Raw genomic sequence first — 14,568 nt, 5'->3', positions numbered from 1 at the left:
ATATGTGATCGCATCTATGTTTTGAGGAGTGCATAATTCTTTGTATGTGGGACATGTGTTTTGGTCCTTTCATCTGTTCATGAATCAGGGTCCTGTAGCATATTAACTATAGCTTGGTTTATTGAAGCTACATCTTTTTATCATCAAGTAGAAAATCAAAAGTAAGAATCTCTGACCTGCTCCCAGCCCATAAAGACAAGAAAGCTTGAAGAATCTCTGACTCACCAGCCACATTGTACAAACAACCATTCTCAGAACAGAAAATTCTGTTGACTTCCATCCCCCCCCAAGTTCCATCAGTGTGCAACTCTTCCCACTGTGCATTTATTCATGCTGTTTATTCTGTTGGAATTTTTGCAAAACAATTTCCTTCTCAGGGCTTGTAGTTAGGTTTTATGAATGTTTTATTTTTTCCTTTCCACAGTAAGTAATGGATTTGTTCAGTAGGGAAATGTGATCTGACAGTTTTTCAAAGAATGTCCAAAACTAATTATCAGTGAAAGTTATTTCAATTTTACTAATTTAAAAAAACCTTACCAGCTTTTGGATTATTCTTTTCAAACCCTTATCATAAGCTTTGCCCATCATTATAAATCCACACGTGCCTTTTGACCAAATTACACTAATCAAAGCAGTGAACACTTAATCATGGGATTTGGGGGTGTTCTTTAGTGTTTCCTTTGAAAAATCAGCTCTTGCTCCAAAATAAAACTTGCAGCAACTCAGATTTTTTTTTTTACTGAATACATTTCTCCAAAATTAAAGATGCTCTGGTAGTTCTGTATTTCTGAGCAATATTTACTGGTCTCTTTCCTTCTGTTCGATGGGTTGCTGTTTTAATACTGGAATAAAATCTCCCCTGGGGGGTTTGGTCAATTTTTATTTTCATTTTCTGCAGCCATGGGGATTGAACTTGGGGCCTTCCATTTACTAGGCAGGGGCTCTGCCCCTTGCAGCTCTCCCACAGGGCTGCTTTGGGTTCATTCTTTTTTTCTGATAGTCTTAGACTTCTGGCCTGATGTTGGCATTGACCTCTGTCTTCCCTGTACTTTCACCTTTTCAGTAGCTGGGATTAGAGGCAGGTGCTAAGAGGTTTAAAGGGGGTGGCATGAAACAGCAGCATGGGATATCATGAAAACTTAGTCCCGTGCTCAGCCTGGACTAGATTTACCTGTCTGTCTCTGATTTTCCAGCCTCTGTTGGAGTTGTGGCTCAAAGGCCTAGCAAGCACAGGGCTCTGGGCTCAAAGCCCTGTTGCTCATAGACACAGTGTCCTTGTTCTCGTGCGATTGTATATTGTTCTCCTTCTCCTGGACACAGTGAGGCAGATTTTCTTCGCTCCCCCGTACTTCACTGAGGAGGAAAATGAGACAAGACAGCCATGACCCAGGCCCCCTTCACAGGCACTCGGCTGGCAACCCTGCCAAGGAAGCTGTGTCTAGTCCTTCTCTATCAACCTCCCAAGCCTCTTCCCACCCGCTCCACACAGCACCCGAATGAACCATCCCCAAACCTCGCTGTAATTTGGTGAGACCCACCGAGACTCGAGGATCGAGCCCAACTCCATCAGTAATCCGACAAACTGAGTGTGGTAGCACATGTCTGTGGTGTAGGTTATACGAATATGCATATGTGTGTCTGTGTTTAAAGCTAAAGGCATGATGCTCCACTCCTTACTGGTACTCTGGACTCTGTGAGGAAATTTCTGTTACAAAGCACTATTTTGGAGATAGCTATCACTATTTGCTCAGTTAAGGAAACTGAGGCTGGCGGTCGAGGTCAGGTTCACAAATTGCAATTCAGGCCACTGTATCCTGTCTGGAAGCCTCTGACCCGCCACCGCTGCCTGGATGTCCTGCAGGACAGGAACCCGTCCCTGTGCAGCTGAAGGCAGCTCCTGTCTCTTCTGTTCATTTGAAAGGCACCCATCTCATCCGTCTGCCCACAGACTTCTCCTGAGAGCTGCTTTTTGACTTTGGAGCGTGTCACATGGCATTCTGCAAAGGTTATGGCCCAAAAGCAACAGCTCTCAGGAATGGTGGGAGGAGAAAAGCACAAATAAGGCTAAGGAATGTGGTTAGAGGCGCCATCCACAAAGCCCAGACTTGTGTTGTCCAGAACTGGGGGTGCTGTTAGGTCACTGCAAGACCTCTGAAAAGCTCTGTTTGTGCATGTGGCCAAGAGCCAGTAGATTCTGGCCTGTGACATCTCTGCTTCAAAGAACCAGAGGCAGAACAGAGTTTGTCAGTATTTCTTTCTCAGTCCAGAAAAACAACTTTCTATGTGAAAAGCACACCTTAGCCTTGTTGTCTGTCGAGTTGTAATGCTCTCATATTCAAAGCACATTGGCCCCTTGCGGAGGTGACAGTGGTACCCCTCTAGGTATCACAGTCTTTATTTACTCACTTTCTCAGATCCTGCTCAGGCTTCGCATCGGTGGCTCATATCTGTCATCCTAGCTACCCAGGAGACTGAGATCTGAGGTTCAAAGCCAACCGAGGCAGGAAAATCCATGAGACTCTAGCTCCAGTTAACCTCCAAAAAGCTGGAATTTGAGCTTGACTCAAATGGTAGAACACTGATCTTGAGCAAAAGTATCTATAGGATGGCATCCAGACCCTGAATTCAAGCCCTAATACACACACACACACACACACACACACACACACACACACACACGGACCTATACATATATGCATATCCACATATATAAAAGCACACAAACACGGCATGGAAAAATACCTGCAAAATATATACAGGTGCATTCACAATAGACATGCACGTAGGAGAGCCATTGTTTGTGTTTTCTGGAACACCATTCTTTCAGTGTGCCATATCAAGCTATGTGAGAAGTTTGGCTGGAGAGGTCACCTTGACATTGCCAACCATGTTGTCATCCATCTGCCATGTAGTAGAACCCCGCCGATGATGCTCAGAGAGAAGAGAAAGCTCGTCAGCCTGGATCTTCCAGGAAGAGCCAACAGAGAAACGCAGTTTTGTGTGAGAAATGTAACTATGAGCATTTTTTAATAAAGCAGTCTTTCCTATGACACAGGATTGAAAGAGATGTCAACTCTGCACCCCAGTGCACCACATTCTAGGTATTTCATTGTTAGCATCTCCCAAGCTGAATTTTTCAGTCCCAGCCTCACGCCTACGGATATAACCCATCAATTGCTTCTCTCTCTCACCCGCTTAATGACCTGCCTTTCTAATGCTGTGACAGTGACTGTTGGCCCTCATTTTGTTCTTTTGTGAACAACCCTCACTCTCCCTTGACTCCTAATTTGGTCCGAGTATTCAGTTTATTCAACCAATATGGATTGAAACTCCAGTGGGTACCACAGATGGGCTGGGTACCAGAAAATCTGACAGCCCCCTTTGCAGATCAACACAATGCCTCAAAGAAATCCTTGAAACAGACTAGGTAGACTCAAGAAGCCTGAGAGTCTAGTCAGACATTGGTATCCTACCTACAGGGGAGGCTGAGATCTAAGGACCACGGTTCCATGGTGAGCCCAGGCAGGAGAGCCCATGAGCCTCTCATCTGTAGTTCAACACCAAAATGTTAAAAGTGGAGCTGTGTCTCAAGTGGTCAGAGTGCTAGCCTTCCACAGAAATGCTCAGGGACAGAGCCCAGGTCCTCAGTTCAAACTCGAGGACCAGCACATATACATATACATACACGTATACATATACATACACATATACACATACACATATACACATGGACGTACATTTATACACACACACCCCACATCCCCAAATTTGGGCATGCAGCAGAATGACTGGGAAAGCTGGAGTGTTTCCTAGCTTATTTTGAGTAAGCGCTTCACAGCAAAGCTTTCCTACTCATAACTAGAAAGTGTTTTCAAAACAATAGAAGCCCCTCTCTGCATAGTTCTAAAAAAGATACTCCAAGGTAACACAGAAATAATCATTCTATGCTTTTGTTCTTAAATACTTTCAACTTCAAGACAACCTGAGTATCCTAGGAAAAATACTAATGGCTATGGCAATAATAATAATCATAAGGATAATATAAACAGCTTTTCATGACTTGCTGAAGAAGAGCTCACAAAGGGCCATTCAGAAGTCATTTTAGTGACAAGTTTGAGTTTGTATCTGTCCGTTTGTTCACCACATCGAAACAGGAGTTTGTATTACTGAACATTAATCATTTCAGCTCATTCATTATTATTCTGTACTGTGAAGAACCCAGTTTTCTGCCCACAGGCTGGAGAAGAACCATGTTGCTTAGAGAACCACAGGGAGGGATAAGGTGTGAGAGTCCCTAGGCAAGGGACTTGGCTGCTCCCAAAGACAAAACCTCCTGAAGATGATTGTGTCTCGGAAGAAAAGGGAATTTTTTTTTTCCTCTCAGGCAATCAAACCAAAAGTAGAACCATGTGTCCATGATGCTATAACCCATTCCTTGCCTGCCTTTCTCCAATTCTAAACCTTAGAACTCGGCATCTGAGTCGTGTTTTAAACATACTCCCCAACAGTCTTATATTTGCAGGTGAGCTTTGAAAGTCGAGTCCCCTCTAACATTCTAGACTCAGACTTGCTTGTTATGTATAGCCAATATTACTAGGCACATTGTGACACAATGAACCAATACTGAAGTGCTTTTTGTTTTGCCCTGCTTTTTTTTTTTTTTTACTGGTCGTGGGGCTTGAATTCGGGGTCTGGTACTGTCCCTGAGCTTTATTGTGCAAGCCTAGTGATCTACCATTTTGATCCACAGCCCCACTTCCATTTTTTTTTCTGGTAGTTAATTGGTGATAAGAGTCTCACAGACTTTCTTGCTCCAGGCTGACTTCAAACCCCCATCCTCAGATACCAGCCTCCTGAGTAGCTAGGATTGCAGATACGAGCTACCAGGGCCCAGCTTTGATGTATTATTATTATTATTAACTAAAGCAGGTCGTTTATCCAGGTCTCTGTAGGATTTGCCTCGTGTCCTTTCTGTGTGTCAGGATCCCAATGTCATAATCCCCAATGCCAGTATGATCTTATTCTGTTGCCGACCCCCACCCCATGATTGTAAAATTTTGCATTTTCATTTGCTTGTCTGGCATGGAAGACACTGGTGTTGGTTTCACCATCCATTGTTAGAATTGGCCATTTCTCTTAAGGAAACTTCCTCTGGGAGCTTTTGTGTGTTTTTGTTGAGTTTCCAACTTGCTGCACATTTTCCTTCTTTCCGTACCACCACCGTGTAGCCTTGACTTTCACTGTACAGGTGCAGAAACTGAGACACCAAGAGAAATGACTGACATGTAGTTATGGAAACAGTGGGACTGTGATGGAAGTTTCCCTTCTGGTGATCTGATTAGCTTTAGGAGTTAGGTGGAAGGGGCCGAAGCTGGCTCAGCCCCCCTTGGGAAGAATCCTCTTGGGTTTCCAGCCTGCTTGGCCAGAACCTCTCTCCCTTGCACAGAGCTCAGAACCATCCCCAAGTTTGGAAGTTACCCTGTGCCATTTTAAGGCTTACTGTGATCTAGGTTCTTTTCACAGGGTGTCATCATGGCCCGTGCTGCTCACCGGATGGGATTAAACACAAATATTAAAATCTGTGCCTCTCTAGCCAGGAAGAGCATAAATCTCCACTAGAGGGAATGCCATGTGGTTGTCATGGTTACTGTGCATTAACTCTGCCTCCTCGTGGGGGTAGGAGCTATTTAAAGATAAAGTCACCCATGTTTCAGACCCTCGAAGGCCAGGGACATGGTCTAGCCTGGTCTACGCACTCTAGTAATATCTAGAGGGTGTTTTGGAAATCTTCTAGGGCCCTAAACCACCAGCAACCCGCTCCTGACCTGCTCTCCATGTTAAGTAATTTTCCCTTTTCTTTTATTCTTTTTTTTTTTATTGTTGGTCATGGGGCTTAAACTCAGGGCCTGGATGCTGTCCCTGGCTGGCACTCTTCTGCTTTGAGCCACATTACCACTTTTTGTTTTCTGCTAGTTCATTGGAGATAAGAGTGAGACAATGCCAGAACAAAATGGCGCTTCGTTAGTGATTAGGGAAGGAATAGGTATAGGCTCTTTCTCCCTCCATGTGGGAGAGTGGTTGCATGGCCTTCTGGAATCCCAAATGGCCTTGTGAATCATAGACTGGCCAGCAAAATACTCACTTGACCTCATCTTCATTCTCACCCAGAGCCTGCCAGACTCCATGCTGGCCTAATACAGAAGAGGGTTCGGCTCTTCTGGCTTCATCTGGCTGCGATCTTCCCTGCTTAATCTCCATAGGCAGAATCAGAGAGCAAGCTAAAGATCACCCAGCCCCCTCATGAGGCTCTTTTTCTGACAGTCTTTTCCTTAGACATACACGTGAGAGAACTGGGGTAGCACAGTCAAGACAAGAAAATCCTTTGTGTAAACTCGGATGTCTGAAAAACCCTGTTTCCTAGGATGTAGCATATTAGCACAATTAATACAAAGCTCTAATATTTTGACATTGTCATAGAAAAGGGGATGGGTGCTTTTATTAAAAATCTCTCACAGTAAATCTTCAGCACAGCTGTTAGGAGGTTTTATTTCTCCCAGGAGTAACAGTAGGACAATGTGGGTAGTATCTGAAGATGCTGAGATTTGGAAGACTATGGCACAGAGGGGATTCTTTGAAATGTGGAGGCAGAGAAAGATGAAAATAGAAGAAACCCCTGATTCACTTCACAGAGGGGTTGAGAAAAATCAGAAATGCAATTTCCTCCTCCTCCTCCTCCTCCTCCTCCTCATCCTCCTCCTCCTCCTCTTCCTCCTCTTCCTCTTCTTCCTCTTCTTTCTCTTCTTTCTCTTCTTTCTCTTCTTTCTCTTCCTCCTCTTCCATTTCACCTTCATTTCCCACTGCATTTCCTTCTCCCACTCCTACCTTCTGTCTAGTTTTTCCTCCCCTCCCCTCTCCTCCTCTCCTTTTGTCTCTTTCATCTTTTGGCCCTAACCATTCCTGAGGGATGTGAATGTACTCAAAATACCAGTGGATTAGTGAATTCTCAAGAAAGTGAAGCCATTTGGTGACAAATATTTTGAAAGGCAGAAATGGCCAAATGGTTCATTTTTTTTCCAATCATAACTGGATGACACTATCAGTGGAAAGAGTACTTCTAAGCCAGAAGTGGCTAATCAGCAGTCTCTAGGTTGAACTCAACCCTCTGTCTAACCTTTCACTGCCAGCACACTAGGAATCATTTTCACATTTTTAAAATACGTGTGGGGAGAACAAAAGATTAATATGTCATGGCACATTAAACTTGAGTAACATTTAAAATACAAGTTGACTTGTGCAGAATTGAAAAATGATCATTGATGAATACACTTTTCTGGTAATACATCCATAACTCCATTTCCATGAACTGTCTTAAGACTGCTTTTAGACAACACAGACATCTGAAACCCACAAAAGCCAAAGGTTTTAGTAGCAGATCCAGCACAGAGGAAGTTTGCCAAGACTATCATCCAAAGTGCCTAACATAGTGTGAAAGATGATGGGAGCCTTTTTATTTTTTTAAATTTTATTTTATTGCCAGGGTGATGTATAGAGAGGTTACAGTTAAATTCATCAGGAAGCGAGCATATTACTTCTTGAACACTGATACCCCTTCCCATGCTTTTCTCCTACTTTCCTCCCCTCCCTTCCCATGGGAGCCCTTTTAATGTGGAGGTGGTGAGTAATGGCACTGAGAACCTAAATAGATAGATGATAGGTAGGTAGATAGTAGAGAGATAGATAGTAGATAGTAGACAGGATAGATTTAGATGGATCGATTGGCAGGTAGACAAACTGATACATACATACTTATGCACATATATACATATGCAAATATACATACCTGGGTAGGTGAGTGGGAGGATAGGTAGATATGTAGATATGTATTGTGTATAGGTCTAGACACTTACATACCTGTATGTGAGCCTATTTATTCTTCTCTGGGAGAAAGTGATGCTGGATGTATTCCTATCATCTTATATGCGATACAGGACATCAAGTCATGAAGCCCTTAGACTTCTTGAGAAAATGTCTATTATCCCTGGAACCTGACTGAAGCCAATTCAGTCCACAAGGAGAGCTGGGATGACTGTCCTTTTAGTGTAGAAATCTGCCATTTTCCTTTGTTTGTCTTATTTTCTTATTGCAGGGTAATGCCCTGTACTTCAAATCCGCCAGAAATGTGACTGTGAACATTCTGAATGACCAGACAAGAGTGCTCACTCAGCTGATAACAGGTAAGAAAAGAAAGGACCCAGAGATACCTAGCCCATGCTGTACACCCAGAAAATGCAGACTTGGAGGTCAAAGGAAATCCCATGTGAACTTGAAACTCTGTTGGGCCAAGCATAGTAGTGTATACCTGTAATCTCAGCTATTGGGAGGAGAAGATTAGGAGGGATACAGCTTGAAGCCAGCCTGGGCAAAATGTTAGGAGAGCCCCCCATCTCAACAAACAAGCTAATGTAGCAACTCCCATCTGTAATCTAGCAGTGCAAGAGGCAGAGATGTAGATTAAATTAAGCTCAGGGCTCTGAGTACCAACCTTAGTTACTGTCACCAAAAAAGAAAAAGGAGAAAACAGGAGGGAGAGGACTGGGAGGGGCAGGAAGCAAAGCCAGTTGTTTACTGTACTGAGAAAGAAAGTCAAGGACATACTACACAATTCTATTAAAAACCATCCTCCCATCTTTTCACAAATGCAGCATATAAAATCTAATAATATTTACAAGATGACCATTGTTCCTGGAGAAAACTCTAGCTGTGCTGGCTAGCTGGCCACAGCAGAGCGTGCCCAAACCCACCAGACATACTGGGGGACTGGTGAAAGGGGTTTGTTTTCGAGTGGTAGCTTGAACCCACACCATTTTTGCTGTTCCCTGCGTGCAGACATTGAATCTCACCCCACTGCAAGGTACAGACGTGGCCACCGAATGTGTGTGTGCTTCTGTTTTTCCTGGTTTTTGTTTTCATGGAGGCAGTCTGGTCCACACACACACACACACACACACACACACACACACACACACACATGTCGCCCTCCCCCCCACCACCCCAGGAGCTAAAGCTGTACATTCTTAACATTGAAACAAGGACTGCTTGTTCCTCTGATGCTTCCCAGAAGCCTGGGCCATGGCTGTGGTCACGTGTGGGACAACAGGCTCAATGCAAACAGCTGTAATAAACACAGAGGCCTCTGGCACCCCACCCCAGACCTCCCCACAGACAGCCCTGTGCATCCAAATGGCATTAAGACTACCAGGCAAGCCATTTGTTTGACATCGGGGCTAGTGGCAAAGGATCCAGAGGGAAACTGTTTGAGAAGCCAGTCACTCCCATGTCACTCAAATTTCTGGAGCCACCCCCCACCCCCCACTAATAATAAGCAGCTCAGACAGGGTGACAGGTGCCTTGGCATGTAGACTCTTTTCCTCCCCACACCTCAGGCACAGAGCTGTGGGGTGGATGTGAGAGCTCCCCAAATTGAGGCGCTTAAGGGGCTCCAGGAAACCCCGCAAAGCCTGTCTAGTCCACAAATGTGTTGGTCCAGGGAGCATTCTCCATCTCCTGGCTGAGGACGCCTGGCTAAATGATTCCATTAGCAGTGATTTAAATGGCGTGGGTGAAAATGGCCTCCTGTCGGAAAATAAATCCAGAGCCCAGCGCCCAGATCCCTGCCTTCAGAAAGGAACTTACTCAGCCTGTTGCTCATTTGCTGTGTATGCCTCCACCATGGGAGATTTCATTTACTTCAAAGGTTTTGTTTTGATAAGGCTTCAACTGTCCAGATGACTATTCAACAAGAGGCCTTCTCCTCCTCCTCCTTCCTCCCTTCCTCCTTCCCTCCCTCCCTCCCTCCCTCCCTCCCTCCCTCCCTCCCTCCCTCCCTCAGGGACCTCCCTCCTAGGACTTCCCTTTCTTCCATCTTTCCTTCTTCCTTTTATCTCTTGCCCTCTCTTTGCTCTTGCCCTTGTCTCTCCAGGATTCTGGCTTTCTGTCTCCCCTTCCCCAAGATAGACCCCCCCCCAACTTGGGGGCTGAAGGACACCTTTGACAGTTGAGGTACATGGCAGAGCTTACATGACCATGAGTTAAGCCAGAGTCCAGTGCTCACAGAAGGACAGCAAGATGCTTTCTGAGAGGAAACTGCTATTCTCCAAAGCTAATTCTAGAGTTACAAGCAGACCTCCCAGCCAACTTTCCCCTCCAGGGTTAACACTCCTTACAGTTGAGCATGGTGGGAGATCCCAAAGAAATTCTAAGGCCTTCTAATTCCTGCTTCACAGGGGGCCAGGCCTGCTAGGGGAAAGAGAAAAAAAAAAGCATTACTGCTGTCCTCAAAACAGTGAGATATACTTGACAAGCCTGAAAATTCCAGAACTCTTCTGATTACCTGAAAATAGATAGATAGATAGATGATAGATAGATAGATAGATAGATGATAGATAGATAGATAGATGATAGATAGATAGATAGATAGATAGATAGATAGATAGATAGATAGATAGATGATAGATAGATAGATAGATGATAGATAGATAGATAGATAGATAGATAGATAGATAGATAGATAGATAGATAGATAGATATTGGGTCATCTCTTGGCAATGCTTGCATGTGCCTAACTCCCAAGTGAGGCCAGGTATACCTGAGTTCCCCACAGGGCTGGTGGAGGACACGGTCCTCAGTGCCCTGGGGCCAACTCTTGATGACCCAGGCCAGGTTCATGGAGGCAGAGTGTAGGCATTGGTGTTCCTCTGTCCTAGCCCTTCTTTGTGAGTGGACCATCCACAGTGGCATTCCTGCATCCTTCGCCTTGCACTGTCTTCTCCTTCCCAGTCCTTTTCTACCCCAACAGGTAGATGCCCTTAAAGTATTAACAGTGAGACAGATTTTACCTGAAGTTTTAATGCTATTTCAGCCCTTACAGAAATACCTGATAGAAATCCCTCCTCATATATCTGTGTGTGTGTGTGTGTGTGTGTGAGAGAGAGAGAGAGAGAGAGAGAGAGAGAGAGAGAGAGAGAGAGAGAGAGAGAGAGAGCGCGAGTGTGTGTGTGAGAGAGTATACTGGGGCTTGAACTCAGGATCTGAACAATATCCCTGAGCTTTTTTCTGTCCTGATTGGCATCTCCCACTAGAGTCACCGCTTCACTCTTGGCCTTTTTTGTTTTTGTTTTTGTTTTGGAGGGCAGGAAAGATAAGTGAAGGTAAGAATCTCCCAGACTTCCCTGCCTGGGCTGCCTTTGAACCCCCAATCCTCAGATCTCAGATTCCCAAGTAGCTAGAATTACAGGTGTAGGTGACTGGTGCCAGTCCATGTCTATTCTTTAAAGATCTGCCTCTGTCTAGAGCTCTGCTTTTCACTTTTCCCTTGTCTCCAGAAACCTCTCACTGTTCTATGTAAGCTCCAGCCTTCTCCACTTCATAACAAAACAGCCGTCCCTCCTCCTCTTCTGCAGGACAGTTCTGTCTGACTTAGACCAGCCACAGGGGATGGAGATGGAGAGAGCCCATGACCCTGGCCTCCTCTCCTTCCCCTCATTTGCAGCACAAAGGTGGCTTGACAAGTTCTACTCCAGGACCTGTGCTATTTGCACATTCCGTACACTCCTCTTTCATGATGAAGCCTCTCCAGTGTCCTTTTTCCATGTCAGAGTGCCTGGTGTGGATGTAACATCAAGGGATGAGGCCTGCAAAATTGATATGATTATGTGATTGAGCAGAGCGCAGGGAAGAAGCACTCATCATCAATAATTCCCAACAAGCCTTGTCCACCGCAGTCAAAAATGCTGATGTGAAAATGAGCAATGAGCCAAATCAGGAGAGCTGGCCCACCTCCCCATACCTTCCCCACCTCCCCTACACCTTCCCCGCCTCCAGATGGCCTTCCATGCTGATTCCTGTCATCTGATTCTTCCAGTCTTGCTATCAGGTGCACGCAGGACTGGTAGCCAGTCAGTTTTATACAGACAGAAGTTAAGGATCTGAAAGATCAGAAGATGATTCACCCAAAGCCACATTCTTCAAAAGAGAGAGTGAGCTGAGACTTGACCTTTTGTTTCCAAGTCTCATAATCTTGGCAAACAAGAAAGATATAGCAGACCAGGCAGGGGGCTGGGCTGGTTTTGTTAGCCAGGCCTGAATGTTGTCTTGCCTGATGATAAATAATTTCACAGAATATCACCAAACAGGGCTACTCCATCATTCTGGTAGACACCCATACACACACACACACACACACAGCTCTGATTTTGTCTGATCACAGACAAACCCATAAATATTTTCCATGTCATCGAAAATTCCCAAGTATTGCCCATCTTAGCTGGTGTTAGTGACTGCTCTTCTCCTAACATGACCATTGAAGGCTTGCTCTGCCCTTTGCCTACTTCAAGGGCAGTGTTAAGATAATCAGTCACACACACTCCGTGCCTGACTAAAAACACGTCATCGAAGTATTGCTTCTCCGTCTGCTACAAATCCCTGAATTCCAATGGAGATGTGACTAGGTGTGCAAAGATGTGACACCATGCTTGTCTTCTTCACACCCCACTCTAGAGACCCACCTTCAAGATCACCCAGTTTCCCTCTACCTTGACCTTTCTTAGTCGAGTGGACTTGTAACAAAACTTCTGAACTCAGGGCCTGGTCACTGTCCTTGAACACATTTTACTCAAGGCTAGTGTTCTGCCCCTTGAGCCATAGTGCTAATTCTGGCTTTTTCTGTGTATGTACAGGTACAGAAGAATCAGACACAGGGCTTTGCGCATGCTAAGCGAGCATTCTACCACTAGGCCCCTTCTGTCAGCTGCTTAAAAAGTGTCAGAAAGGGGCTCAAGAATACATGATTAAAAGCAATTGACACCAGGCACCAGATGGCTCAATCCTGTAATCCTAGCTACACAGGAGGCTGGGGGCTAAGAATCACTGATTAAAGCCAGGCCAGGAAAGAAAGTCTATAAGACTCTTTTCTCCAATTAATCACTTAAAAACCACAAGGAGATCTGTGGCTCAAAGTGGGAGAGCATTAGCCTTGAGCAAAAAGTGCTTAGGGTCAACTACTTGGCATTTACCCAATCATCCAGAAACAAGGGCATACTAAATCCACTAGCACAACAATGTTCAGTGCAGCACTATTTACCATAGCAAAGATATGGAATCAACCCAGATGTCCCTCAGTTGATCAGTGGATCAACAAGATGTGGTATTTGTACACAATGGAATTCTATGCTGCTGTCAGAAAGAATGACATCGCCCCATTTGTAAGGAAATGGAAAGACATAGAAAAAATCATATTAAGTGAAGTAAGCCAGACTCAAAGGAACATAGGCTCAATGGTTTCCCTCATTTGTCATAATCAGTAGAAACCTTGGGCTCTACTAGCAGAGATCTGCAATAGAGCAAAATCTTGATACATAAGGCCATATAGTATGATGCTATATGAAAGGACCTCCAGGATATAGAAACAAAAGCCATATAATGAGTGATTGTTGTCCTTAATGTACTGTGTTATCTCTCATCTCCTTTGCTGTCCCTTGGTTATCCTATGTTGTTACAGTATTTCACCTTGTTATCTGATATATTGTATATATATGCTTATTTGGTTAATTGAAATCAGATAGGGAAAGGGGGAAAACAAGATGAGAGGCGGGGGTGGGAGGAGGAAAATGGGGACCAAGACATGAGAAAGGATATCAACGTTTGTGAAGTACTGGGCCTTCTATCTGGTGAATATAATGTAACCCTTCTATTAATTACAATAAAAAATTATATGAAAAAAAGGAGCTTAGGGACAGTGCCCCAGACCCCACAACCAACCTTTTATTAAAAAAAGTAATTAGCAAGATAGGAATTGAGTCAAGAGACTGATTTTCATGGTTGGCTTCTAAAACCAGCCCACTGCCCAGTGGGGTCCAACACGGTCTTATCAGATTGACTTGTTTCATGAACAGCTTTTTGTCATCTAGTGCAAGTAGACAGGTGCGTTACTCTGTTCTTCCTTTCTTTCTTCCTTCTTAGGTCCGAAGTCTGTGGAAGCTTATGGCAAGAAGTTTGAAGTCAAAACCGTGTCTGGAAAATTGCTCTTCTCAGCAGATGACAATGAAGTGGTGGTAGGGGCTGAGCGATTAAGAGTCTTAGGTAAGACACATGCAGTCGTTGCACTGCTTTGGTACTACAAAGTATATTTTAATGAAAAATGTAACGGCACTGTACTCTGAAAGGGCGTGCGTGTCCGGAATGCATCTGTTGACGGTTCAGTCACTAGTTGACAGTGTGTGATTATCTTTGTGAAATACTTCGGTTGTGATGTTGTAAGACAAAGAGTGGTCATATTTTGGGGCCTGGGAGTGTGGCCTAGGGGTAGAGTGCTTGCCTAGCATGCACAAAGACCTGGGTTCGATTCCTTTGTACCACATATATAGAAAAGCTGGAAGTGGTGCTGTGGCTCAAGTGGTAGAGCACTAGCCTTGAGGAAAGCCCAAGGACAGTGCTCAGGCCCTGAGTTCAGTCCCCAGAACTGGCAAAAACAAAAACGAGAGTAGTCATATTTTGAGAGGTCAAACTGAGAGT

The 14,568-nt window shown here is 44.5% G+C and overlaps 1 protein-coding gene across 3 annotated transcripts in view; it reads left to right on the top strand.

The window, feature by feature from the left end:
• Sgcd (sarcoglycan delta) overlaps window positions 1-14,568 on the top strand; it is a 408,119-nt gene that overhangs the window by 336,156 nt on the left and 57,395 nt on the right. For all 3 annotated transcript variants that reach the window (XM_090321219.1, XM_090321217.1, XM_090321218.1), the window contains 2 exons: window positions 8,147-8,234; window positions 14,017-14,136. In XM_090321219.1, coding sequence (XP_090177345.1) covers window positions 8,147-8,234; window positions 14,017-14,136 — 208 coding nt within the window. The remainder of the gene's footprint in view (window positions 1-8,146; window positions 8,235-14,016; window positions 14,137-14,568) is intronic.

Source organism: Megascapheus bottae, chromosome 29 (assembly GCF_031878675.1).
Source record: "Megascapheus bottae isolate mThoBot1 chromosome 29, mThoBot2.hap1, whole genome shotgun sequence".
NCBI classification, from domain to species: Eukaryota; Metazoa; Chordata; class Mammalia; order Rodentia; family Geomyidae; genus Megascapheus; species Megascapheus bottae.
The sequence above is the reverse complement of the archived record's forward strand: the minus strand, read 5'-3'. Positions and strand labels throughout refer to the sequence as shown.